The 26,813-nt window shown below is 41.5% G+C and overlaps 1 protein-coding gene across 1 annotated transcript; it reads right to left on the bottom strand.

Moving 5' to 3' along the window:
* Nucleotides 1-63: 63 nt before the first annotated feature.
* On the bottom strand, nt 64-26,813 carry ube3c (ubiquitin protein ligase E3C). The gene is made up of 24 exons (XM_056364614.1): nt 26,695-26,813; nt 25,941-26,051; nt 25,742-25,795; nt 25,410-25,484; nt 24,182-24,328; nt 23,953-24,068; nt 23,675-23,832; nt 22,682-22,835; nt 21,183-21,403; nt 20,893-21,044; nt 19,985-20,172; nt 16,911-16,997; nt 16,607-16,764; nt 16,099-16,325; nt 13,295-13,399; nt 12,705-12,792; nt 10,369-10,466; nt 9,855-9,987; nt 8,437-8,684; nt 5,414-5,626; nt 3,355-3,543; nt 3,189-3,255; nt 2,964-3,094; nt 64-1,260 (listed from the first exon to the last, which is right to left on the bottom strand). Exons 2-24 carry the CDS (start codon nt 26,004-26,006, stop codon nt 1,090-1,092), a joined length of 3,246 nt encoding a protein of 1,081 aa, XP_056220589.1. The 5' UTR covers nt 26,007-26,051; nt 26,695-26,813; the 3' UTR covers nt 64-1,089.

Below are 26,813 nucleotides of genomic sequence, written 5' to 3'. Positions count from 1 at the left end.
TTTTATGTCTTGGTCATTACTGTAAATTACAAGCAACAAGAAAAGAGACTTGTGGAAAGAAAATGCAAAAACAAAAGTGGGTTTATTCATTTCCATACACTCTTCTTTTTTTTCACCCTGTTGGTACACTGATCATTGTAAGCCTTATCGACACGACACAGTAGTTGCTCCCTAAGAGCAAACTTTCAGGCGCTGACCAGGAAGGAGATTGTTCACCTTAGCGAGCATGTGTGAAAACATGAGGCCTCCATTCACCAAACAAAGGAAAGAAAAACAAACCTGTACAAATACTGAATAAATGAATAATACAAGAGTAGTTGTAAACATGTACATATTCACAAATCCATAATCATTTAACACTTTCCCCCAATTTTAGTCCAACAATATAAGTCATTTCCACACTTCAGACAGCGTGTGCACACTTATAGTATGGTTATCGGCCATGACAGTTATTACTAGTAATAATAATCATTTGAGAAATGACAAAAACTGGAGTTTTGATGACCTCTATGTGAAAATAAATGATGGATATACACAAAAGCTCCTCCGCCTCCACAGCCCTTGGCTCACCACAAGGTGGCTTTAGAGTCCTACAGTCTGTCCCTCTGTTGTTATATTGCCTTTTTTAATATGATGCCACTTAATCTTTGGTGAAAAATAACTGTCCATTCATTTTATACTACACAAGAGAGCAGCTGCTACCGCTCGTTTCTTGTTTTTATTTCAGAGCATAATATTTCCTGCAAATTTCAACTGCATCACTGTTCTTCTGAAGTGTTCTGACAAGTGATTAAACATTTAAATTACTTAAAAGCAACAAGGATAAAAAAAAGGCTTCCGACCGACCCCGGCTTCATCCTCGCACCCCTTTTCCTTTCAGTCTGTGGGTGATCATCTCCTCACCCTTTAACTTGGCACACGCACACACACATCCACACACAAACACACAATAAATCAGGCAGGTCAGTGCATCACTTGTTTTCCGTCTTCTTTTTTTTTTTTTTCTTTTTTTTTTCAAACTTTTATCTCCCAAGCCGTTTCTGTGGCGTCGAGTCCATGGATGCAGGGACAGAGAAGCCTTCGCCCTCCTCAGCTCAATTCAAACCCGGCGGAGGACTCGATGGCGTACAGCAGTTTGTTCCTCATCAGGTGCTGGTCGCAAAACTCCGGGAGCTTGAGCAGGTTCATGCAGGTGCTGGCGGTGGGCAGACGCTCCAGGTCGCTGCCGCCGTTGTGGATGCAGAAGGCAGGGTACAGCTCCTGTGTGCATACGGACGTTGTTAATAAGCACATGACAAACTGTAGCTGTGGTTGCAGATTAAAACTCAAGAGAAATTTGGCCATCATGAGGCGTTTAAAGACAGAGGGAAAAAGGAGACATGAATCAACTCGTGTCAGTGATGATCACAATGTCCAAAGCAATCCCAATTAAGCAATAAATGTCAAATTCCACAAGGGGATAAATGTTAAAAGAGAGACATTAAGCGTTAAGCTAATACAGTGAAAGTATAAATTTAGGAAATCAGCTTAGTGCTTGATAGGTACTGAGTGGGAAACCGGCCCACAGTTTGACCCCTGGATGAGACGCTGAAGGAATGGTCATTTCATGTTGTCTATCTGGCATTTTTTAAATCAAGCCTCCTTGTGATGAGGCCACCTCATCCACCGACTGTGACACTGACCGTTTCCATCACAAGCCGGGCCGACGAATAAGCTCCCCCCGCCCTGATTTCATCCTGCTATTTAAAGTTAGCGTATACGCTTCAGTGGCCATACTCGCCCGATTAAATGGCTCTTCGGGGGCTTAGCCGTAATGACCCCATTTTTCTGACAATTACCGTATTAAACTATCGTTGCTTATTGAGAAAGTGTCATTACCGCGGCTATCATTTTGGAAAAAAAAGAGAGTTTCCATCATCTTTTTTAAATGGCTTCTCCTGACAGAGCTATTTCTCCTCTAATGAATCCTAGGCCGTTTCACGACAGCTAATTAAGGCTTAGCTGGCTCAGGCTGAGGGCCGGGTCAGGGGCCGCTCCCCCCACGAATTACCGCCCTTTCCAGCCCCGGAGAAGAGATGAAGAGGGAGGGAGGGAGGGAGAGCATCCACACACTGGCCAAAGTCAAATTGATTAAATGAGGAGGGAAGGCAACTCTTAAACCTCCAGAGGAAGTACTGCGAAAGATTTTAAGAGGAGTTTTGTTCCCTTGCTCTACTGCAGAACACCATTTAGGTTTTCCTAACTAATGACAGTCGTAAAGAGTACTAAAACCAATCATATGATGATTACAGCTTCTGGTTAGACGAAGTAAGACACATAAAAACTCTTTAATGGCCCCGAGCAACGCTTTCTGCTTTTTTTTCCCTCCTATCTCGAACTACTTAAGTGTCCCACAAATCACGTCAGTAAGAAAGTGGAATGGCTTCCAATTAAGAAATCATTTCAGAAATAGGAGGTTAGCAGTAATGATTCAGCAATGCTGAAACAATGTTTAGAAGTAGGTGGATATAGCTTCCTTGTATGCTCACTTAACAGGATATTGCCGCTTTCTGCCATGTCATACAGAAGGCAAAAGTTCAAAGGTTCAACCTGCTACGTAGTTCTGAATGGCAATATTTGTCCAGTCAAGATCTCCGACCAAGCCCACACACATAGAGCTGCAGAAGGAGTTCTTCAACAGAGGAAGGTCATGAACTATAAAACAACAGTGGACGTGGAGATAAGGTTTCACCGTGCTTGCCCGCTCTTATCGCCGCCTAATTTGAAAATGATCATTTTGAGGGCTGTTATCAGTCTAGGTATTTTCATTACAAGCCCATTAAGGGGGAACACTCCCTTCTGTTGGGCTTGGTAAACTTGATGATAATGAAGGATATAGGTAGTGCATAGTCTGCGGGGTAGTTAAGGTAAGTATATGGAGAAGAAAAAGATGGCGTTCAAGTTCAAGTCTGGTAAACCCTCACCTTGAAGCCCAGCAGCGGAGGTCTGGAGCAGCTGGTGACAAACTTCAGAAGCTTGCGCTTTTCGTCATCTGTGAAGCCTTCGACCACCTCCCAGAAGGTCTGGATGACGGGGTGAGTGGCAGAGTACCCACCTAAAGTAGATGGTGATGTAGAAAAATATATTTTTAACCCACTATTATTTAACCTACACCTAAACATACACAATTGCAGTATAAAACATTTTACCTGAGTAGTTTGTGAACTTTTTCAGGTCATCAAGACAAATTGGCACATGAGCCCCAGATACCAGCACCTATTAAACAGCAGAGGAACACACATTTTAAGTTTCTGTGACTTTAATTAATTGAGCTCCACGTTTTTGTGCAGTTTTGCTTGTTCATGTGCAGATTACCTGGATCTCTTGCTGGTCAAACATTCGCAGCCACTCCAGGTTGACCACATTGGCTATGCCCTGTCTGAAGGCCAAGCAGTGAGGCCTGATCTGCTTGTTCAGTCTGTAGTCAGCTACCAAATGGATGTAGGCTATCCGGTTCGCTGTGGTCACAGGAATGTCTTTGCCTCCCAGCTTCAGTTCAACCACCTGGGAAAAAAAAAGAGACAGTTCAAAATATTCCATTTTTTTTTTTTTTTCTGTTTATGATGTATTCTCCATTCTGTTGTTGAGTATTATTACTGTCAGGTAGCCATATTGCATACTTCATTATGCATATCACTGTGCCGGCCTTGAGAGCCAGATGACCAACAAACAATGTAAGTGCTTTAATTGTGCCAGGTGGATTTAATTCAATCACAGAAAGGTAATTAAATATTTTTCAACAGCACTCTGATTAAAGGTAGGGCTAGATGTGTGTGGGTGTGTGTGAGAAAGAGAGAGAGAAAGAGAGAGAGGGAGTGTTTAAGTGCATTTCAGTGTTTCTAAATATAGGACATCCAGTGTACATCTGGTCCAATACAATTTGGCCCCAGGTTCTCTTTTCATTAGCTTTAGAGCAGTTAGCACTTGATAAGATGTGCTCATCTCTGTTCATAAAGCCGAGTGTATGATGACATCATAGCAGCGACGGTGGGACAAAATATAATGTTCATCTCTTTCCATCGCAGATTTCGACTTAAACGACTTAATTGTACATCTTTGATTCATCAGTTTTATTAATATATATTTTGATGTTCTATAAAACCCAATCCAAACAGTATTAGGTTTTCAAAGCAACATTAAGCAGTTTACAGAGTTAAAAAAAAGGCTCTATCTGCAGCAAACATTGCAACATTACACAATGTGGCACAGTGAAAAGTCTTGAGAAAAGCGGAGGGGGATCCACACACTGGATCAGAGCTCCAAAAACTTTATTTCAGGCCTGATGAAAACCAAAAGGATCAAATTTTTGGAGCATTAATCCAGTGTGTGGATACTCACTTCATTTTTTCCCCTCTTCCTGTACCTTTCTGCTTTCCCAAAAGTCATCCTACCACATGCCAAACAGGAACATTGCATCAGCAATGAGCAACAGCGGTCACATGTGGACTGTCAAAAAAAAAAGTGACAGATTCACACATTGCAGGATATTTGTTTTACAACAATACAAACTACAGTCAAAAATGACAAGAGATGTGAATCAGAACCTCTCTGACGCAGTCTCATAAAAACTCCAAGTTGGAGTACTGAATTAGATTGGATTATGTTCTACAGTAAGGTGTTGCTCTTATTTTGTCCATCCCCTGAGTGCTGCGTAGCGCATGAGGCTGCACTGACAGCAATCATTTTCTGCTTTTTTTTTTTTTCTCTCTCACTCACAGTGGATTCTGATTATGTGCTAATGTAAGAGAATTACTGTCGTTATCTTGCTTACTTTGGCTATCTCGCGAGGGCAAATGCAGGGCAGACTGCTCCCGGGTGTGTGCCTAATCTTTCACAAATTGTTTTCCCTATCGTGTTTGCGATGCCTTATTTGCGACCAGGAGGGCTACATTGTAACTCAACCATTTCAGGTGTTGTTTGAGAAGAGCTAATAAGACGCGTTAAGGCCCTGAGCAAACAGGGGCTCTGGGTAGAGTGCAGGTCTGGGACCCAGGTGACTCAGTGTGATGGCGGCGGCTCGTCTCCGCAGCCTTGAGCTTTGGAGGGGACGTGCTTAAGAGCAGCTAGTTGCTTCTGTCAGGCGTGTTCTGAGATAATTTCAGGGGGAAAGGCAGGTGGAATGGTCAACAGAGCTGCTGTGTTCCTTGCACTACAGCAGAGCTTAGGGCGACAGTGGCGACGTGCTTTATCTCTCTCAGAGCTGAAAAGTGGTACATCGTTGAGGAAATGAATTATTAACGCCACAAAGACGAACCAAACAGGAGGAAGTAAAGGCGGCCGAATGAGAGGCACTGACCAGGACGGGGAGATGGAAAAAAGGAGATGTGACTCAATTAACCGACTCCATCCCACCCTGTCCCCAACCCCCGGTCACCTGAGCCTCTCCCAGGTCATTGTTGACCACAGTGAAGTTGAGGCCCAGCTCCTCCACGTCACCCTCGTAGCTTTTGAGGAACAGAAGGTTGCGGTACATCTCTGGGTCCAGCGAGGCCAGGTGGTGGATGTCCACATCTGCACTGGTTCCCAGAAGTTTAGACAGGAAGAAACTGGCGAAGGGCAACTCCACCAACATGTTCTCATACAGCGCCTGTGGGAGAATATGGATGTTAACTGGAGGACGACAGCAGGACAAGGAACACAGTCCATTCTTGTAAATTCTCCTACAAACATTAGTCGATCCATATAAATGAGAAAATGCTCTGAGCACTAAACACGATTGTTTATTGCTTGGGTGTCACTGAATAAAACATGATGATTAGATAACCGAGATAACTAAATGGACTGTGGCCTGCATCAAGTAGCAAGTACATATATAAAAATCTGATTACAACATACATTACACAGGATTACATTTGCCTACTACTCTTATATAAAAAAAAAAATCAAGTGATAAGATAGTAAACCTGGTCACAACGGAGTGACTGAGAGCAAAATACAGAACACAATCTATCTAAAACACACAGGCTTCTGTTTCACCGCCTCAAACTTTATAAATGTCAATTCTCACCTTGACCTTAAATGCCATTAAAACCACAGCCGGGCAGGTGACTCATAAAACCCAAAGCTAATGTACTGGAATAGTCCGAAAAAGAGCCTGTTGGAGGCATTAAAATATACAGGTCTTTATAAATGATAGCGCTAAAAACCCTGACCGCATCAGCTAAATGGATTATAAATCTAGAGGATTTCCATAATGCATGCATCTTAAACACACACACATACATAAATCACAGCTATTTTCTAAACACAGGTTAATTGCACAACTTCAAACATTGTCTATTTTTTATGCAAAATAATCCACTTAGTATTTCTCTCGTGGCCTGAGCTCATTTCAGACCATATGCGCCGGGTGGCCCCTTGAAACCTATCAATAACACTTGTGCCGGGAAGAGGCAGCAATAAGTATATGGGAAAAACCTGTAGCCTTATTTTTTCAATGCCACTTACTTTATTTATGAGTGTTTATTGCCAGAAATTGTGCCAAAATGACTTGGGCTGGAAAGAATTAATTATTATGGCCCAGGCCTTTTAATATAAGTGAGTGCAGTGGCAACGCAATTAAAACAGATCGCGGCACCATCAGGTGGAATAAATGCCAGCAACATTGCAGGTGCATTCTGTTAGCTGCCAAATAAATTCCTTAATTTACAACATTAAGAATCAATAAAATTATAATGCCTTTCAAACGCATCTCTATCAATCAGAGGAGCCAACCTCGCACACCTCTAAAGGGATCCATCAGTCTCTGAGATCAGAGAGGAGAGACTGAGCTGAGGCGTGGTGTTTAGGGAGGGAGGAGGATAAAACTTTCTTCCCCCTCATAGTTTAAGGAGCGGAGAGGCCACTGCTGATGAGGTTGGAGGTTTTGTAATAATGCGAGACGAATGAGGCACAAAGAGAAACCTCCCACAGGTCATATTACATAATGAGAAATTTGATTCTGACAAAACGACATCAGCAACCACTCCCATCAACATTAAATTAAGTTTTTTGTCTTGAGGCTGGAGGGTTTGAACCACAAAGTAACCTGTTTCTATGTTTCCCCATTTGTGGCTTAAATCTTTCAGCTTGCCAGCTGGGTGGACAAGTGAGGAAGAAGGATGATGACCGGCCTCTATTCTGATGTTCAATCCCATTTCAGTGAGTACCCTAGACAAGCCACTCCTGCCTGTAATACATCACCTCCACAACAATGGCACGCCTCGGACATTAATTAACAATATTAATCTCCTGTGTCCTTTGAGCCGCAATGTGCACTGTGCACATTGCGGCAGCGGTGATGCAATCCCAATCTATATAAACGGTTGCCTTTTATCCAGGCAATAACGGCACTAAACAAATATCAATACACCTCTCAAATGGCCACTCAAACGTCCATTTTTATGGAGAAAGAGGAACTTAAGGTAGGGTTAATTGAAAGTCAAATTCAAATTAATTTCCCCCCGCCTAATTGCCTGAACCATTAGCTATGGAGAGCACAATATTGAGGGAGTGGGGGCGGAGAGCTTGTAGCTGCTGATTGATCATTTCTCACTTGCACAGAATACAGAGAAGAAGTAGAAAAAGAAGAAGAAGAGGAGGAGGAGGTGGAGGAGGAGGAGTTACGATGCCCTGATAAGTGGACCGGACCATCTTGGGCTGAGCAAGAGAGAAGAGACCTGGATGTTCCTGACTGTAAAACAGATCAAAATGCTATTACCACATGCTTTGAACGCTTATTTATGTCCTGTCTGTGAGGGCCTGCTGATTTAGTGCCAGCCAAATGCAATCACTACACAAACAAGAGGTAGGAATCATCGGCTAATGGAAGCCCTAATTGAGAGGCGACCGCTTGTCATGAGGTAATTCTTCTCCGGGTTGAGATGATCGCCCCCCCACCCCCCCACGAGGAAGGCATCTTGATAAACAATCACTACCACATGCATTAAGGATGATTTAGAAACATTAGGCTCTAATAAATAGTGCCATCAGAGGAAGGAAGGGACAGAAAAACAATGCCGTCAACAGATTACGCACAGGGCTAATTAACTAAACTAAAGCTTGCAAGAGTGCTAGGTTCAAGTTCTAACCCCCAACCCTAAAATCTTTTTTAAGAAACAAATGACGGCAATTTCTCTTAACATTGTCAGTTTCGAGAGCAAACACCAAAACAACCTCTAAATTTACATCAACAGCGAGGGCAGCCTTGATACTGACTGTGACTGATTTTAATTGACGTATTGGTCATCGAATCAAGGCCGTCTGTGACTTCATCTTACAATTCTCTTTATAGATTTTTTTGCTACCTTTGGCATCTTCAGACATTCCTCCTTGTTTTAGGGATTTTGAGGTTTATGTAAGGAAATGGAAATATCCGACATCACCATCGTTTCGAATTACATTTTACTCTATGCTCACCTTTCCTAGGATCCTGCCAAGGAAGTAGTAGTGTCTTGTGAAGGAGTCTCCGACCAGCATCTCTGCAGCGGGGCTGGGATACAGCAAGCCCTCATTGGTCGTCTTGAAGAAACCCTGGTTTGGATTGAAGCCGGACTTGAGGAGTTCATTGAGGAACTCCCGAAAGATGCCACCGCCATCGATGCCCGCCTCATCTAGACCGTGAGCATTCAGCAGATGGACTCTAATCCTTTTCTTCAGGTCCGGTTCTAACATGAGGATAAAGAGCAAGACTTTAGGAAGGTACAAAAAGATAAAGATAAACAAGCCATTGTCCAATGAAGTTCATCTCTGATTTTCATTCTTTACTTCTTTAACATCTACTTAAGTGTGAAAATCTGTTTCGTGATACTTCGCTCAGATGGAAGAAGACAAGATGAAAGAGAGCGAGTGGAAAGAGAAGCAGTGAGACAGCAACCTGAAAAAGCCCAGGGCAGAAGCGAATTATCCTTGCCACTGTATTAGACTGTGGCTGAAATCACTCCCTTTTCACCCCCCCGCCATTTTATTTTAGTGTCCAAATAGAGTTTACAAGCTGCCCCAGTGTTTTTATTATGACATTTTAATTTCTAACTCAGTTTTATAGATTTTTAAGGTTCATTTGCAAGATCTCACCTTCTTTGCCATTACATATTCCATTGCTGAACTAAATGAACCACAAATGTAAAAATTTTCAATAAGCAATCTCTTTAATAATGACCTTATTAGTCCTGTAAACAAAAAAAAAAAAGGTTGAAAAATATAAACTTATAAATCTTAAATCTACTGTCTCATATTGTTTTCCCCCAACAAACATATTTTTTGCAAGGAAGCATTTTCTTGACCTCAGAATATTCAAATCAAATTCTATAAAAGGTCATCTTTCAGAATAATTAATGTACAGTGATAAATCAAGGCAGCTATAACTTATAGACACATAAATGATATAGATCATGTCTTCAGCCCAGGTCTCATACTACTCTTTTTAATCAGATTGCCCCCACTGAAGTGCCCTTTCAAATTCAAACACAAAAGAGGTGACTTAAAATAATTGATTCTGCTTTTATGTGATCCATTATAATAATCGGAACCTCAATTATGCTTTACCGAAATTCCGTGCTCTGCCCAAGGGGAGAGAGCTAGCCTGCATCTTTAACGCTAACTGGAACCTTGATCCTCAATATTAAGATTTTATAGACCATATCAAGAGTTTCAGTGACAGTGTCAACATTTACTGCACCGCGCTTCCTCTCCTCGTGTATTTGTCATCTTGAAAATAAAATGTAGGAAATATAACAGCCATTTCAGATGATAAAGAGCCTCATATATCCAACATAAAAAGAATGAATGCACATGTAAAAATTGTTCTTTTATTTAAACTGTAGAGATGCGCGGCGTACCGTTTTCTGGAGAAAGTTTATCGTAGGCGTCTTCATAGATGTAGTTGCGTCTGATGGTGACATTGATACCATCAGGGAACGGCCCGTCCCCCTGCACGTCCCGTTTGTCAGCATAGATTAACCTCTGGAAGATCTACAAGACAGATGTAAACCCGGTGGCAGGGTCAGTGACAAATCCTTTCAGTTATAAAATCTTTAATTGTGACTATAGGTTTTACTCTTTTTTCTTTATGCTTTATTTTGGATCATCTTATATTTGGATTTTCTGGTAGTGACAGAAAGGAGAAAGGAAAATGTTGAACTGATTGGTTAATCAAATAAAGATAAACAAATCATGCCTATCTAAAGCACGGCACTGCTAAGTGTGCCCACTGTTGTGAAATGCATATAATGATACTTCAAAATACTTGAGTGTGTAGTTTCAACTAAACACACTAATTAATAAGTCCTAATATTGCACACAAACTTTTTTTTTTTTTTTTTTGTGGTTGTGGCTGGGACAGCGATTCAGTACCTTGACTCGCTCCTCAAAGGGAACCACGAAAGGGAGCTCTGTGAGGATGGCCAGATGTCTCTCTTCGGACACAGACAGCTGCGGAGGCTCTGAGCCGACTATAGAAAGACACAAAATACACAACATGTTAGTTTTTCTTCATTTTCGACAATCATCAGTCATTCTCCTCTTCTCTTGTTTTCAACCTAAATACAGCATTTTAGAGCGCAAATGTAAATGCTGGTAGCTCTTAAGATGTATTGTATTTTGCTGTATTTGTATTTTAACTCGTCTTTCTGCTTGACCTTAAAATCATCCCACAAATTCTACAAACCCTGATTGCAGTTGGGTTTGTGGGATCTTTTTTTTTTTTTTTTACTTTTAGATTTGCTTTTTTAACATTTTAGTAGATACTGGATAGATACGATCAAAATGCCTTTATGTAACACATCCATATCATTTTGACTACTTCAATGCTTTAGCACTAGAGCATATATTCTAAAAGACTACCTATGTATTTAGGTCTATGTTATTTACGTGCATCAGGCAATCTTTGGTCTCCATCAGAATCTATCAATGCAGTGTAGATGTCAAAGACTCGCGGATCATCTTTTCTTTACAGTGAACTTGAGTCAAGTGGGTGTCTGCACACTGCAAAAACTGAAAACTAAAGCTGCAAGCGTCTCAAATTAATTTAAAAATTATATTTACTTTATTGGAAAATAATGGAATGTTTGTACCAAATATGTTTTTCTGTGCTGGGCGTTCATCATAATTACATGACATTTTTTGTATGACAGAAAGATTAATTTGTCTTCTCCTCCACCAAGTTCAAAGGTCTGGGTCAAGACTGAATCTGGTAGAGATTCAAAGTCTTGACTGTGGAAACTTCAGCTGGTGAAACATCAAGCGTCCCCTGTGTATAACACTAACAGTATCATTACCATTCTCTGTGCTAAGCTCTGTAGTTAAGAGCCAGTGCACTGCTTACAGCACTGCCATTACTGACTTTTCCATCCTACACCCTTTTAATTACACCCTTTTAATTAACCCAACTGTGAGCTGCCCATCCACCTGCCTCGCTAGATCCATTAAGCTGATGTTTGTTTTGTATTAAACTCAGGGTTTAGGCTGTTTAGCCCACAAAAAAAAAAGAAAGAAAATTGCCACAATAGCTAAACCACTCTTCATCCTCCTCACTTTGCGTCCACTGCAGCTCAATTATTCTGCTCAATTAGTCAATCTGATCTGCATTTTCCCATCAGGTTTCCATCTTTGAGGAGAAATATGGCCTCGGAGTGGTCAATACGTTGCTCATTCATCAGCCATGGGCCTGTCCATTTAAGGAAATGAGAAAAGGGCAGACAAACACATGGACCAGATGTGGCTGAGTTCATCAGGTACTTTCACACTAATTGAATTTATCCCATACAGCCTCTGAGTGGCATTAGGTAGATCATACACACATTGTTATCAGCTTGTTTTCACACCATACTTCACAGAAACCCAGACTGGCTTAAAGTGAGCCAGATGCAGCCCTGCCTGCATCAGTGTGTTTTCCTCTGAGTGCCTAATTGAGTGAATGAAGAGAAAATGCGGTAATATATCTCTGTTCAAACGGAGAAGGTTTTATACTGTCCCTGTATAGTGCTGTGAAAGAAATCTTTACATTAAGAAGCATTTATTCCAAGCTAAAAAAAAAAAAAAAAAAAAGGTAAACTATCACTTGAATGAGAGGATCTATCAGCAGCAAGATTTCCTAACCCTTAACCAGAGGACGGACCAACGTCTTCCCTCCGTCTTCTATAGAAAGAAACCAACAAGATGACTCCTAGTTTTTCTTAGGGGAAATAATATCAATGCACAGCTCCGTAGAATATGAAAAGCAAACACAGAGAAGGTGACTTTGGACAGCAATTAGGAAGATTTTCTGGGCAATGCATCAAGCTGACACAAGCATTATACGATTCTAAATTTCCATCCATTGCCAGTAGAGCAGCTCTGTGGTTACATTAAGTACAACATTGTGAATAACAGGCTATGAGTCTAGTTGTTCAGGCTGATGAGAAATAACATAATAGACTACTCTAAGACAAAGATAAGTGACCTTTAGTTTTTCCAAAGGGCATGATAACTGTTATGGTCAGTCAGTTAGAACAATGTAAATGTTTTATTGGCATATGGAGACACAGTAACATATATAATCACTATTTTTTTAAGCAGATACTCCCATTTTTTGCACGATGAACACAGGATATTTTTTTAACTGTAAACTAGTACTGTGCTATTCATCGACCTCCATCTTCGAAAGGGAATCAAGTTTTTCTTTGTAATGACAATACAACAGATTACACTACCGTCGAGTGTTGACTGAAGTGGCCCGATGCGGCCCATCCTTCTCGTTCTCCACACATGTCTTGCAGAGGGGACGTACAGCTGGGTGACCTGGAGATGCAAAAGACCGGTCAGTTAAGCTAGTCAAACCAATCTTGGCTTTTGTTTACATATTTATCCATGTATCTAATTATAGGTGCTACTCAGACTCTGATGCTCTTGAACATACTCTCATAGGAAACTAAACTTGAGATCAGACTCAGAGCTTCAGGTTCAGCTGCAGCTTCACTACTTCAATACTTCTGAAAAGCTACGATAAAGATTAAGTATCATTACTACTTGGATAAACACTAATGTGTGAAGTTATGTCCTTGTCTGCTTAAATACATAAAAGACCTCCCTCCCTTGAACAGATGTTCTACTGAGGTAGCTTTAGGTCTTAAGGAAATTAACAGAAAAAACTTCATCCTATTAATTTTCTCAGACTTTAACCACTGTGACAATCTCATACTAGGAATTTATGTGAATACAGCTCCAAACAAGGCAAAAATTTGGCATAATATAACATGCAACAATGAACTGCGATGCAAAATCTAAACAGCTGTGATGGTACCTTATCAGCTCGGATGTTGACCTCCTCAGAGAGCCAGTGACCTGCTGGACAGAAAGGTCGTCTAATGTCGCGAGCTTTCACCATCTTCACCAAGTTAGTGATGACCTGGGTAGTAGATCAAACACACAGGCAGGCACACCCATACACACATCACATTAACATCTCTAACTCTGTCAATTGTATCCCCACTAAATCCAATTCATTGTTAGACAGCAAAACATACATTTCAAGTACATTTCAGAGCGGAGAACACAAGAAAGATAAAGAGGTTTTTCTGTGTATAGGCTGTTCAACAGGATGAGATACCTTCTCTCAGAGGGGGAAAAAAAAAAAGCAATTTGAGAATCCAGCCATTAGTGCACCATTTATGGGGAGTATAAAAGAAAAACGACCTGCACCGGCCCTCAATGTCCAGCCCTGTTAATTACTGGCAAGGTCTGCTGACATCAGCCATCGGGCAAAGAATGCAAAAAAACACAGCAGCAGCGGTTCACAGCACTGCACGTAAGAGCGTGGCTCTCGCCTGGCCTGCGGAAGGCATCGTGGTTACAACAGTATTTCACTTTGATGTAATGTTGCCACTTTGTAACGTGCACAGAGCCGTTTCAGGAGACCGGCATATGAGAATCTGCTTTATGAAAGTGGTCAGTTTTATTTAGTGTGAACTTCTGTTCTCTGCTACAGAAAGCTAACCAAAATTCAGATCTGTGATATAATCAGTGAAAGTGTACTCTTCATTTTGTTAATAAACAATGTCTACCGAGCATAGTTCACAATAAATATCAGTTTTTCCCCATCAATGTCCAGGATTGGGACTGAAAAGCTTGTAGTAATTAATTTACTTTGCAAACTTATAGATTTCAGCCTTATTTGGACTGTACATAAAAGGCTCTACTGTTGCTATGTTGCTAGTCAATGTCAGACACTTAATTCATAACCTCTAGTGTGTGCCAATGCATGACAATTCATTAAGGGAGCTGTTATGTCTGCCATAACAGTTACAGCCATTCCATTTCCATATAATACCCCAGCTAGATTATTTCAATCGAAATCTTCTTTTCTAAAGCACGTCATTTTCATAGAGTGACAATCAATCTTGGCCAATCACCAGGAGGCAACCAGAGTACGCAATAATGGCAAGTGCAAAATGCTGTAAAAGGCGCGTGGCGATGGGTTTGGAGGAGGCCTACCCCCTGACTCTGGGAATGAATAAGCATTCCTTAATTAGCCCATCGGGTTAAGTGCAAGCCTTAATGGGCCTTTCCCAAACTCCGGCGTGACATCGTTCTCCAAACATGGCCAAGAAGAAAGTTCCATTAGCAATATTAATACAAGCTTAGTTGATCATTTTCATTCAATTAACTTCTTTCAATTAAATAGATAGCTCGACAATGGAGGTGATAAAAGATGGGGAGGGACGGCTGATGACACGAACCAAACATTAGCGTGTTAGGGGTCAGCGGCGTTAAACCGACTGTAAATCCCACCGTTCAATTTGGAAAATGCATTTCCCCTGCTTCCCACTTCTTTAATGGGTCGTTTTAGCTGACAAGAGGCCTTTGAGCAGATCTTTTATGAAAATTCCTGACGTGCTCTTCGCGGATTTGCCACCTTTCACAGAACGCCAGTGTTCACTTTTAAATCCTTCTGTCAAAGACTAACAGCCAAGAACAAAGTCGCTTAATTACCGTTTCCTTGATAGAGAATGGACGAGAGGAGAGAGGAGAAATGAAAAGGGGACGTGGAATGGGGAATAGAGCCGAGGAGAATGTGGTAATGCTGTCTTCTGCCTCATTTCCTCTGGGTAAATAACCAATGCATGACCTCCATGGCAGCACTCCATCTTGTCTTTGCCGGTTCGTTCATACACGCTTGATTTCCAACAACACAGGCAAGCGTTAGGTCACTCTGCCTCGATGCACAGACAGGCTACACAACAATTAGGCCTAATGTTGATGTGCCACATATTATGGTTTATGCTCGCAGCCAGGACGAATTTGGTTTCTGTTTCTCCTCATTCATGTGTGAGTGTACTTTGCACTGTTTATGTTCATGTCAGGATGAAATCCATCCTATGGTGATACAGACAGAAGAAGAATACGATTTCATTTGAGTTGTACTTACTGTTTAAACAGGTCTGAAGTACCTTGAGTTACAATGACAACACTCTCATGGGATACATTGAGGCCTGAGGGCAGCAGGCTAATTATTTAGTTGCAAGTTAGGTTTACCATGTTGTGTGACAGAAGTGTGTGGCACAGTCGGCAAACAGTTTTTGTTTTTCTTGTCAATGCTATATGCACATTTGGGGATTGTATTCAATGAAAAAATGAAAGATTATGGCTATGAAATTAAGATTAATGAAGCAGGAGAATTCTCTGTGTCTTTAACCACCGGCATTTCACTACTCCAAAACTTTAAAATCAGTTTAAATCCTGTAATACACACTGCCTCTGTGCGTGTGTGTGTGTGTGTTAGCTGACAAAGCGCATACACACAGTGGCAGTGCAGTTTCCGCAACACCTCTCACTTTATTTCCCACGCTGTCTTTAAAGACAATGGTGAGAGTGTGAGACACAACAAAGAGAGCAAGAGGACAATAGACAACAAGTTTGGGCACCATATTTGCAACAAGTTTAAACAATGAATTGAGATTTGCTTGATTAGATGTCAAATGTCTTAGGTTCTATTATTTTTTTTACTTATTGTCCATGTCAAAACTGGACTGAAGAAGAAGAAATTCAGCTCCATTCCAGCCATGATTTAGAAAGATCAGCAAAGATCTGCACCTTCACACATCTTACCTTGAAGAGCTGTACCCAGCGTTTCTGTTCAGCCTGGATACGCTGCTGAACCTCAGTGTTGGTCTTGACACCCACGCTGCGGAAGGCAGCCATATACTCCTCTCTGTGCTCTGTTTTGGTCTCGGGGTAGGCCAGCTTGATGATTCCCAGACATGCGTCTCTCAGACAGCGAGACAGTGTCACCAGCTCTGACAGCGTGAAGGGCATCATGGAGGACTGTGTCTGACCTGTTGAGAGGGGAAAAAAGTACTCTTAGTCTTTTACAGATATTGATTTTCACATTTACATGGCGGCACGACAGAATGCGACTGATGAAAGCAACTGTCAATGCCAATAAATTATGTTGCTAAGAACTCCAAATAAGGGGAAATGGGAGATGATAGATGGACATTCGTGATACCCAGCGATCCTCTGACAATATATTCATTTGTCAAACAAAGCTCTGAACGAAGATATGAACTACAACACTGATAAGGAATATTAGGGACTTTTTGTAAAATCCAATTACCTTCCATTTCATGCCCAAAAAACTCGCTATCATGCACAGAGATAAGTGAGTGGCTGAAGAGAGAGCTGAAGAGATAGAAGAGGGGAATGATACGGTTGGAGTCCTCAAACGACATGGGGGAACCTCGCGAGATCAGCTGAAGTAGCGGCACCATGGAGCTGAGGGGGGAAGACACAGACAGGAAGAGACTAAGTACGAGGCACATAGGCAGAAATATGCTGTATGTAAGCACATATATGTTTATACAGTTGCTCACACAAAGATCAAAACACATTTGCCAATAATTAGAACTGTATTAGCTCACCCAGTGATCATTTTAGTTGTCATGGACGTTATCAGGTACCAGAGATGCCTTAGGAAACGTGCATTGAAAGCTAAACTGTACAAAAGCCTGCAGAGAACAAATAAGGAGATAAGAGACATTAGAGTCAAACATTTATTTGAGAGAAAAGAGAGTGAGTTAGAGAACTATTTCAAATCAGATGACACAATCGGTGTGAAGAACAGTAAAATTACTTTCCGCCAATCTGTCTGCTATGTTAGGATTGTTAACTTTGCCCTGTTCACCAGAGGACACAAGTAAAAGGAGGAAAAAAATAAATGACACTGTTAACCAACATTTGCCTCATAGAATTTTCTTGGCCTCTCTCTCTCCTTTTGTACCTTGCGAGGGCCGAAAAGAGATTAAATGAGCCATTAAGCTTTATTTAGGCGAGGCACCTTCCATTAGTAAACTAGTTGCTGGCGATGGTGCCCAGCTCGGGTCATAAACAGCCCTCTGGCTTCCTGCTGGAGGCCCATTTAACTTAATGGCCAAGGGAGCAAGACAATGGAGGATGAAGGAGGAGGGGATGCCTGGTCCTCACTGTGACCCCGCAGCGCCGGCATGCTTCCACACTCACTGTGAATTACATGATAACACAGAGGAGGGCCCACATACCTCGCTATAGTCACTCTGCACTCAACGGGCTGTGGCACCAAGGTGTGAAGCTGCTCTTTGTTCAAGTGTGTGTGTGTGTTTGTGTATACTCCTAAATTGCATGGCTTTTCACACAGAGGGTAAGTACAGGTGACAATAATGTGGTAAGTAAGCTAAAAGGCAAAATAAAGTGCCCCTGCATATAATAGGCCCTTGTCTGAAGAGTGACAGTACTGACACCTATAAGGATGCTTCCCTTTAATAGGGCGGCATCATGTATTCACAGTAGAGGAGAGGAGTAAAGGTCAATAGCAGAAAAAGAGCTAAGAGACAAAAAGAAAAAAGAAGGTAGAGCGGGAAATGGGAGTCCTGCGTTTGCTGAACTTTCTCTTCTCAATGTCAACGCTCAAATTCCCATCCCTGCCATTCAATCTACCATAACCCATTCAAAAATCCCAAAATGAAAATCAGCTTCTTGAGCAGAGTGTCACACAGCCCTCAGTATGATTTGAAAAATGGTTTGAATCGAGCACACACCATCTGTCAGTACTACAAGGCACAGGAGAGAAGCGAGGAGTAGTGCTGTGGGCTCATAACAAGTGATGCGGGTGTTTGATTGAAATGGGAAACAAAGCACTAAATGCCAGCTGACATGCTGATTTACGGCCTGAGAGAACCCAAACCCCCCATTTCAATCATGGAATGAACCACTAATAAACAAAGTCAAGACATCAAAAGGGGTTGTGTGTCCGTGCCTCTCTCTGTGTGTGTGTGTGTGTGTGTGTATAAAGCAGCTTGATGAATCATGCCTGGATCATTTCATTTTTGCTGTAATGAAAGAAGCTCTGTTCAGCAGAAAAAAAAAAACAGCCGTGCTCAGGTCAGATTTGATACCATAAAAGACTGAAGGACTGACTTTACTCCTAAATACAAATTAGTTTTTTTCTTGTATTACCATGATCAACATCATTATCTCATGACAACACAAAAATCACAGCAAGCCTTCAAAAGTAAATGAAGGACCAAAGCTCATCCGCGCTCACTTTCATCACAGCGAGCCCCGTTAGCAACAGGGTGCCACACTGGGTGGAACCAAACGATCAAAGTGAAATTACACCAAATATCCAACACTAAACAATTAAAGTGAAATTACAGTAAACCCACTAGAACTAATCTGGGCTAAGGAGAATTAGCAAATCAATCAAAAATCAATTTCTGGTCCCGAATCATTGCACAGCTTTTAAGATGTCCTCTGAAAAAAAAAAAGAAAAAAGGCAGCACAGTTTCATGAGACATTTTACATATTTATTAAAAGGCAGTGTGCTGGGCAGGCTGGACGACTGGCCAGCCTCTCTCTTTTCTTTTTTTTTGCTGTAAAGGCAGTAAATCAAGGCCGGAATGCAATTTGCTCCCCTTAGCCTCTTGTAAAGCTATCCCGTCCACTTCTGCAGTGATTAATCTTTCTCAGTGAGCTAATTATTTTGTACAGATATCCAATAATGATGGAAGACGAAGGGCAGGATTTATGGTAAAAGCGAAGGGAAGGAGGAAGCCGTAAAAAATTAAAGGGAACGGAGGGGTGGGGGGGATAAACTGAGATTCTTCTAAATTCTGGTAGGCAATAGCACAAAATTATTAGTTGACCATCAAACTCCCGCTGTATGTGTCCAGTTTTTATTACAGAAGAAGCTTTATTTATCCTTATATGCATGGTTCTGGGTAAGCTAGGGCCTGAAGTGGTAATAAGAAAACAGATGTATAATAAGACACAGTTGCTAACATGATATGAATCTACATCCACATCCCCACCCACACATACAAATCAACTGGCAGCAACTGGCTCGACTAATAATTAACTAGAGCAGGTTGACCATCCATAAAGCTCAGTCCGGATCACCTCCCGTCAGTCAATGCAATCCCCCCCCCCCCACACCCCCCCACACACACCCCCCCACACCCACACCCACACACACACCCACACACACACACACACACACACACACACACACACACACACACACACATACACACACACACCACCTCTGACATCCTGGCCCTAATGTAATCAACCTGAGAAGGGGTAATTGCCCTCATCCAAAACTGACAGCTTCCCTGACATCCCTGCTTCCTCTGCCGGTTGTAAATGCCAGTGGGTGCGGACCACAGATAACTGCCTGCCTGCCGCTCTTCGCCGTTATTTATATTACTGCTTACAGCGCGGAAACACATAAAGACACAGTTTTCCTCTCAATCAGGTAGGTGTGTAAACAAGCGCTCGGAATGCGACGCTGATCTCGACAAGATGTGTACAATGTTATGATATCAAATAAAAAGGAAAAGAGCTGTTACCTTTTGATTCATTGTGAGGTGGAACATTGTCATAGAAATTGAATAGAAAAAAATGGGATTAAAAATCTGTTCTCTTCTGTGAAGTGTTTTTTAGGTTTGTGCACGTGTACCTGACTTTTGGCACCATGAGGCGATGCTGCACCATAAGTGTGTGGCAGATGGATGCCATCATAGTGAAAACCTCCTCGCTGGCTGAATCCCTCCACACCAGGTTCAGCAGAGCGTTGGTCTGATGCTTGGTGTCCAGCTTGTGGACACACTCCTCCGTGATCAGCTGAACAGATATCCGACTGTCGTCCTGAGAGAGAAGGAAACGCACGTCGGTTTGAAAAGCTGGAATGATGACAGGAATTTGCCAAGCTGCACTCACACATCAGCAAGAACGTGGAACGGAGTAAAGACATTAGGACGGATCAGATTTTAGTTTATCATAGGGATGTGGTTAACCAGTATTTATTCCCTATTTTCCATTTTATTTTGGGTTATTTATAATTTCTCACTCTTTTAATGAAGACATGATGTTGCCCTTGGTCAAATATGCCAATAGGTCAATAAGTTACTCTGACACAGTAGTCATGACAAAATAATCACAAAATGATCTCATCCTGTTTGGCTTTTCATGACAGAAATCGTACTGAAAACTGGTTCGATTTATGCTCCTTCTGTTATGTTTGTAATCTTGCAAGTTATGCTTTTGAAGGCTAATCCTGATGCAGCTGGAGGACATCACGTGACAAAGGGATGCACTTCTCCCCTGATACAGATTCGGACATCTAAACTCAGGGTATCTGCTGTTAAGAAAGTACCAACTAAGGTTATTTTCAAAAATACAAGTGGAGACATTTATATACCATCCTTATTTCAGGCCTGCGTATATTCTAGTCGATAACCAATCTGCTTAACATCATGATCAATCCAAACCAGTTCGCATTATGGATATATATATATATATATATATATATATATATATGTATATATATATAAGTAGTACCTATGCGTCCAAGTAAATGGAACTTACCTGCATGGGTGGTGGATGGATGCCAGCACCATCCTCATCCTCTGAGTCGCTGCTCACCTCAGGCCTGGTGCTGCTCTCCGACACCGGCAGCAGAGGCAGCAGCGTCTGCAGAGCCCGAAGGTAAAGCAAGAGACCCTCCTCTGATAGTGAGCCTGCCAACACACAGCCATCTTCATTACTGTACATACTATCATATCCTCATCTCTATAAATCAGTCTCCCTACGAGTTTATTTACAGACACTCCTATATACGATACGGGGAGCGCACAGTGCAAACACTGGCCACCTACCTAAGCAGTTCTCCCCTGCAGAGAGGACAAAGTAAAACAGCCATGGTGCCTGGCTCTGTGCCGCTGAGGAGGAGCCGATGGTGGCCTGGAGGGAGCTCAGGAAGGCCTCGAACGGGAATGAGAGATGTGGGTCCGACAGTGCCGGGATAAAGAAGTGAAAGATCTGCTCAGTAAATGGTGCTGAGATGAACTCCTCTGTAAAGGCTGCAAATACAAACTGCCTGAAAGACGACAGACAAGCAAAGATTAGACATTAGACAAGTTACCACACTAGACAAATATATATTAAAAAATGCTGTATGTTCATACAGAAATTATCCGAGAGGGTGGGTTGCTCTAAGATCAACCTGCTCTTTCTGCTTCATGAGTCCTTCAATATTGTCTCTCCAAACAGAGCTGCTTTGTGTGGCTCAGTCACACACATCTGGTGGGTCGAGTCAGATAATTAACTGTTGGAGTCAGTGTGTACACAAGTTTCTCTCACTCCCGCCTTGCTTTTCTTCAAAGAAGAAAAGGAGTCTTCTTGTCGTTTGTTATGAAGAATGTCTCAAACTGAGGGCAAACAGCCTGATATTCTGCACTCTGGCGAGCGAGCGAGTCCGGAGGCCTTTTATGGCTTGTTGTAAATTGATCTCTGAGGCAATTACTGCTTCACCACTGACTAAGAGGGGACAAAAAACTGCTGTGGTTTGTCTGATCAGTTTAATGGATGATTTCAAAAGAATTCACTGGGGACAAACAATTTCCCTTCCTGCAAACGTAGCAGCAATTTGGGAGGTCTAAAGACATCAGTAACTTTAAGGTAAATGCATCAGCAGATCTATGACATTGCAGACTATGAACATATAGTAGACAGACTTATTTGTGATACTCTATTCTATTCATTGTCAATATGGGAGATTCGCCCTCTGCAGAAGGTCACATAAGTTAGCAGTGCAGCACTGCACAAGGAACGAAGCAACAGTCAGTTGCTCATGGACACTTCAGTGGAAAGTGCAGCACCTGTCACAGTTTTTGCTGCCAGTCCAGTTTACGTTTCAGATCCTTTTAAGACCCCACTCCATAAATAATTAAAATATATGGAGATATCAAAAACAAATGTAGCTGAATTATTTTGGAATCCACAATGTCATATGCTTGTCATGTTCTTGTAACACCTCTTAATAAGTGTCAAAGAGCAGTGAAATATGTTTTTGGTGGAGAACTCAATAAGCTTGACCTATGGATGAATACTGGGAAGATTCTAAAACTACCAGACTGTATATTTTCTCTACAGACCAACATACCTTGTCTCTGAGCTTGAGCAGAGGAAATAAAAAATAGATAAAAGAGATGTATCATAAAGTGGCAAATCAAATCAATTTTGGCTGTTCAAATTAAAGTTGGCAGGTCATTGTTGGAGTGAAATTTTTCTCACTGCCAAGCAGCAAGCTCCATCAACTACTCGTGTAAAGGCCCCAATCTTAAATGGTCACTTGACCCTAATACTAATACTGTACCTTGCGCCTGTTGTGCAGGAGGAGTAGGTAAAGTGCAGGGGTTTGAGGATGTGCTCCAACAGTGTGCTTGCCAGAGGGATAGAGGGAGCGTCGCTGTACTCCAGACTGGAAGGGAGCCTGTGGTTCACAAGAATGTACAGCGACCTGTAGTATCCTGAATAGAACACACAAATGAAAATAAGAATGTTACGAATCAAGATGGCTATTAAACACCTACCACATACACACAACATAAGTCACGTAAATATAATAAAAGCGACAAATGTTCCTCTTTGCAGTAATAAGCACAGACTTGGTTTCCTCAGCATTGCACCAAATGTAACTCCCCTTTAAAAACAATGTCAGCTAAAGTCTTCAGTATACTGAGAAGGAACAGGACAAGCAAGGATAAACTGCATCAATGACTGAAAACAGCACCCCCTGAGGCTTCATATTTTTAGCTGTGAAAGTAGTCCAGGCCAGTTTGATATTCCTGGTTAATCAGGCTTCAAGATCTCTGCCTGCAAATGATGTAGTGCTTAAAATGAAACAAGATGCTTTGTGTTGACGAGTATGAATCACCTTAAACAATGCTTATGGGAAAATGTAAATACTAGGAGATGTACTTGACCTGTGCACAGCACTGTATATACTCAGGTGCCAGTCGGAGCAGGAACTGCCCATGTACAGATAAAAGTATTCAAACACTTCAGAGCAAATGCTGACTGACAGACATTCAAGGTATATATATATATATATATATATATATACCTTGGGGTATATATATATATATATACACCCCTTATAGGCCTTAAAAAGTTTATTTGTGTCTGTCTGGCAATAAACAGTGAAATAAGATAAACGTCTGCTGGAACATTGCATCTTCCACAAGAATGACAGCAAGCTCGGCTATAAAATATGCACATTCTTAGACATAGCCGAGGCAGATTTATCAGAGCAACAACAGGTATGTAATATCAGTGCTTCTTACAGTGAATCCCCCTGGTTACATACCTTTCTGTACCATATAGTGCAAAATCTGCTCGAGTAATGAAGCTACATAGTTAGCATCTGGAATAACAGGGAGATAGGTTCTCTCTGAAGAAAAGATTTCTAGCATCCGCATGGGAACTGCCACATTTAAACTGTCGTCCTTGCAGTTCTGCAGGAGTCTAGGAGACAAAAAGAGGCATAAGTGAGATAGTGAACAAATTTCTTCAAATGTCTAACATGTCTTTGTGGATCTACCAGCTAAAAATATCTATTAATCACTTTTTTTTTTAGTACTGTACCTGCAGCAGAAGCCTAAGATCCTCTTGATCTGAAACATACATGTCTGCTTCTGTGGGCCCACCAACAGCTTCACAAACTGACTGTTGTGTTTCACCAGGTTCTGGCACAACCATATCTTTATAAACACACAAACAGAAACAATTTGTAAGATATACATTTAGGCCTCTTGCTATAATTGCATTCGTGAAACAATCAATTAACGAGAAATCAAACACATTGAATTCTCACCAATCTATGTGCATCCACACTCTGTCTGTAAAAAAAAATGAGTTGTCGTGATAAGAGGCAGAGACTAGGACCGTCCAGGACATGCTGAGCCCCCCTCGCCTGCGTCTGGCTGACACACTCATCAAACCTGGCCCTCTGGGTGGCATACTGGAAGCAAAAGTTCAAAGGTGAAATATTGCAAATATTTTGTTTGAGCAGACTTGTTTAAACAGTAGCAAAAACACTACAAATGTACAGTCAAATGAAATGTGTGTACAACTTTCCTGGTTGGACTATTAGGTCAACATGTTATTACCACACAGCAAAATAAACAGAAACATACATAGGTTCAATCTGTGATTATGAAACACGACAAAGTCTGTCACTTTATCTGTTGAGCCAAGATATTCTCAGTTATTCAGATGTGTTGCCATTTATTGACTTTGTTGATACACAGTAAATGGTTAGGGTCGTGTCATGAGCATGAGTAGTGCTGACTATCTGTGCTCTAATAAGTGAACCAAAAGGGAAAAACCAGCTGCGGGAGCAAAACAAACAACTTTTTATTGATAAGACCATCTAGCGATAGGATCACACCAGCTGCAATACACTCATCATGTTGCATTCTGACCCATGACTCATGGGTTGGACCACATCCATCTTCAAACCCACACACACCTGTATAGATTTGTGACTATATCTGGCATGATTGTGACGCTATCACGGTGACAGTTTTTGTCCACGGGCATTTAAACACCTGCCAAAGTACTCAAAACCACCTCTGTGGAAGTTCCTGCTACAATAGGTGTCTCTAGGAGCACATTGTGACAAACACACACATTCAGACTCATAAGGTGAAAACAATACCAGTCACACACTTTCTGATTTGATATTTAAGCAACATGTCTTACAATGTGCAGATATAAAGTTAAAAACAAGTCCAAATTCAGATTTCTGAAGCTACACACACTAACCCGTTAACTGCAACTGGAGGCTAAGTCACCAAAAATACCGTGTCTGCAAGACCATGAGACGGACAGCACCGTTCACAAGCCACCGTCATGTTACACGGTTTTATGTGTGAGTGCTGACAAACAACGTCACTGGAAGTTATCAAGTGCTCACATCACAACTGTTACAATGGCTCACAAGCCAATCCCCCTTATGTTACATATCTACACTACTTACACTTGATTATGAAAGTGATACACAAAGTCTTAAAGGAGGTCCGTATAGTATGCGGACTTACCTGTCGTTTCAAGTCCTGGTAGCCACGTATGTAGGACTGAATGATAATAGCATTCTTCAGGCGTCTTCTTTCATCCTAAGAAGTAAAAGAATACACCTTAAACCTTATGAAACCACAGCACTTAAATATTATTAAGCATTTACGCTTCTGGGCTGCATGCATTTTCACTTGAAGTGTGCAAAGCTGTATAAGTAGTGCAACTTAATTGCGGAATCATCTCTTTAGAGAAACTATGGTTCCTTCAAATAAGCACACAAAACAGACACATGTAGTGACACTAAGACTTGTTTTATGAGCAGTTTGTCCGCAAAGCACCGCACAAACTTAGTTACCTCTCTTTTTCTTCTTTCTTCTTGAGTGCGGTGCAGCAGAGATGCTTTCTCCTCCTGAAGAACAACAACAGAGAACCTTTGGTGAGACACTTTGATACATACTGTATGAACTATGCTAAGCACAGATACGTGAGAAATAAAGATTTTAATTTGGCAAGTTTCACTCCATCGCCCCTGTGAAAGGTCAAATGACACTAACCTTTTTACTTGCTCCTCCAAGTGATACCTTGGGTCTTGTCTTGAAATCACCCTCAAAGCTAAACATTGTTAGATTTTTCCCATTGACTGATTAAGAGGTCGCCACGAATTTCTGAAAGAGAAAGTGAAACAAAAATAAACTCAAAATCTCCATCCAATATCCAGTGGTAGAGCACACAATAAAACCAGTGACAACATGAAACAAAAATGACCTGATGACTCGTGACTTTACACTAACTTATAAACAATTAACTTCGGCTAATATATTATCCAAACATACTACGTTGCTACGTTTTCTCTTTATAATTTATGTGGCCAATAAAACAGGCACGAACCTCAATTTGGACTAATGCTGAACGACCAAACACAAGGTTAACCTAAGCGATTTATCCGGCTGACAGCTTCAGTTTGGTTGCAACAATAGTTAGCTAGCCGGTTAACTTAGCTAGCTAATGACTCAGCAGCTGTCAGGCACTAAACAATGCTGTTAACGTTATCTGACAACAAGCAACAACGGAGACAGCAAATTACACAACATTTATTGGTGACAAGTCCCAGCACTGATTTGCACATGTGTAAGTAGCATGATTTTGTTGACGTTAGCACTGCAGCTAGCTAGCTAGCACAGCAGCTAAGCACTCAGACAGGCTAACTTTACGGGGGGTGTCTTCCTATCCGCATGTCCCTTTTGACATCGCTCATATTACAGGACACTCGTCCGAGAATCATAAATCAACAACCTATGAATCGTTTACCTTTGACTTTTGAATTAAGGAGTGAAACAGACACAATAACTGTGAGAAGGCAGTTAGGGTTAATCCAAACGTCAAGTCTTCTTTTCCTCCTCTCTCTAGAAATCAACACATAACAGGGA

The sequence above is a fragment of the Seriola aureovittata genome, chromosome 20 (assembly GCF_021018895.1).
Source record: "Seriola aureovittata isolate HTS-2021-v1 ecotype China chromosome 20, ASM2101889v1, whole genome shotgun sequence".
Taxonomy (NCBI): domain Eukaryota; kingdom Metazoa; phylum Chordata; class Actinopteri; order Carangiformes; family Carangidae; genus Seriola; species Seriola aureovittata.
Note: the sequence above shows the minus strand (reverse complement) of the source record. Positions and strands in the feature narration are given on the sequence as shown.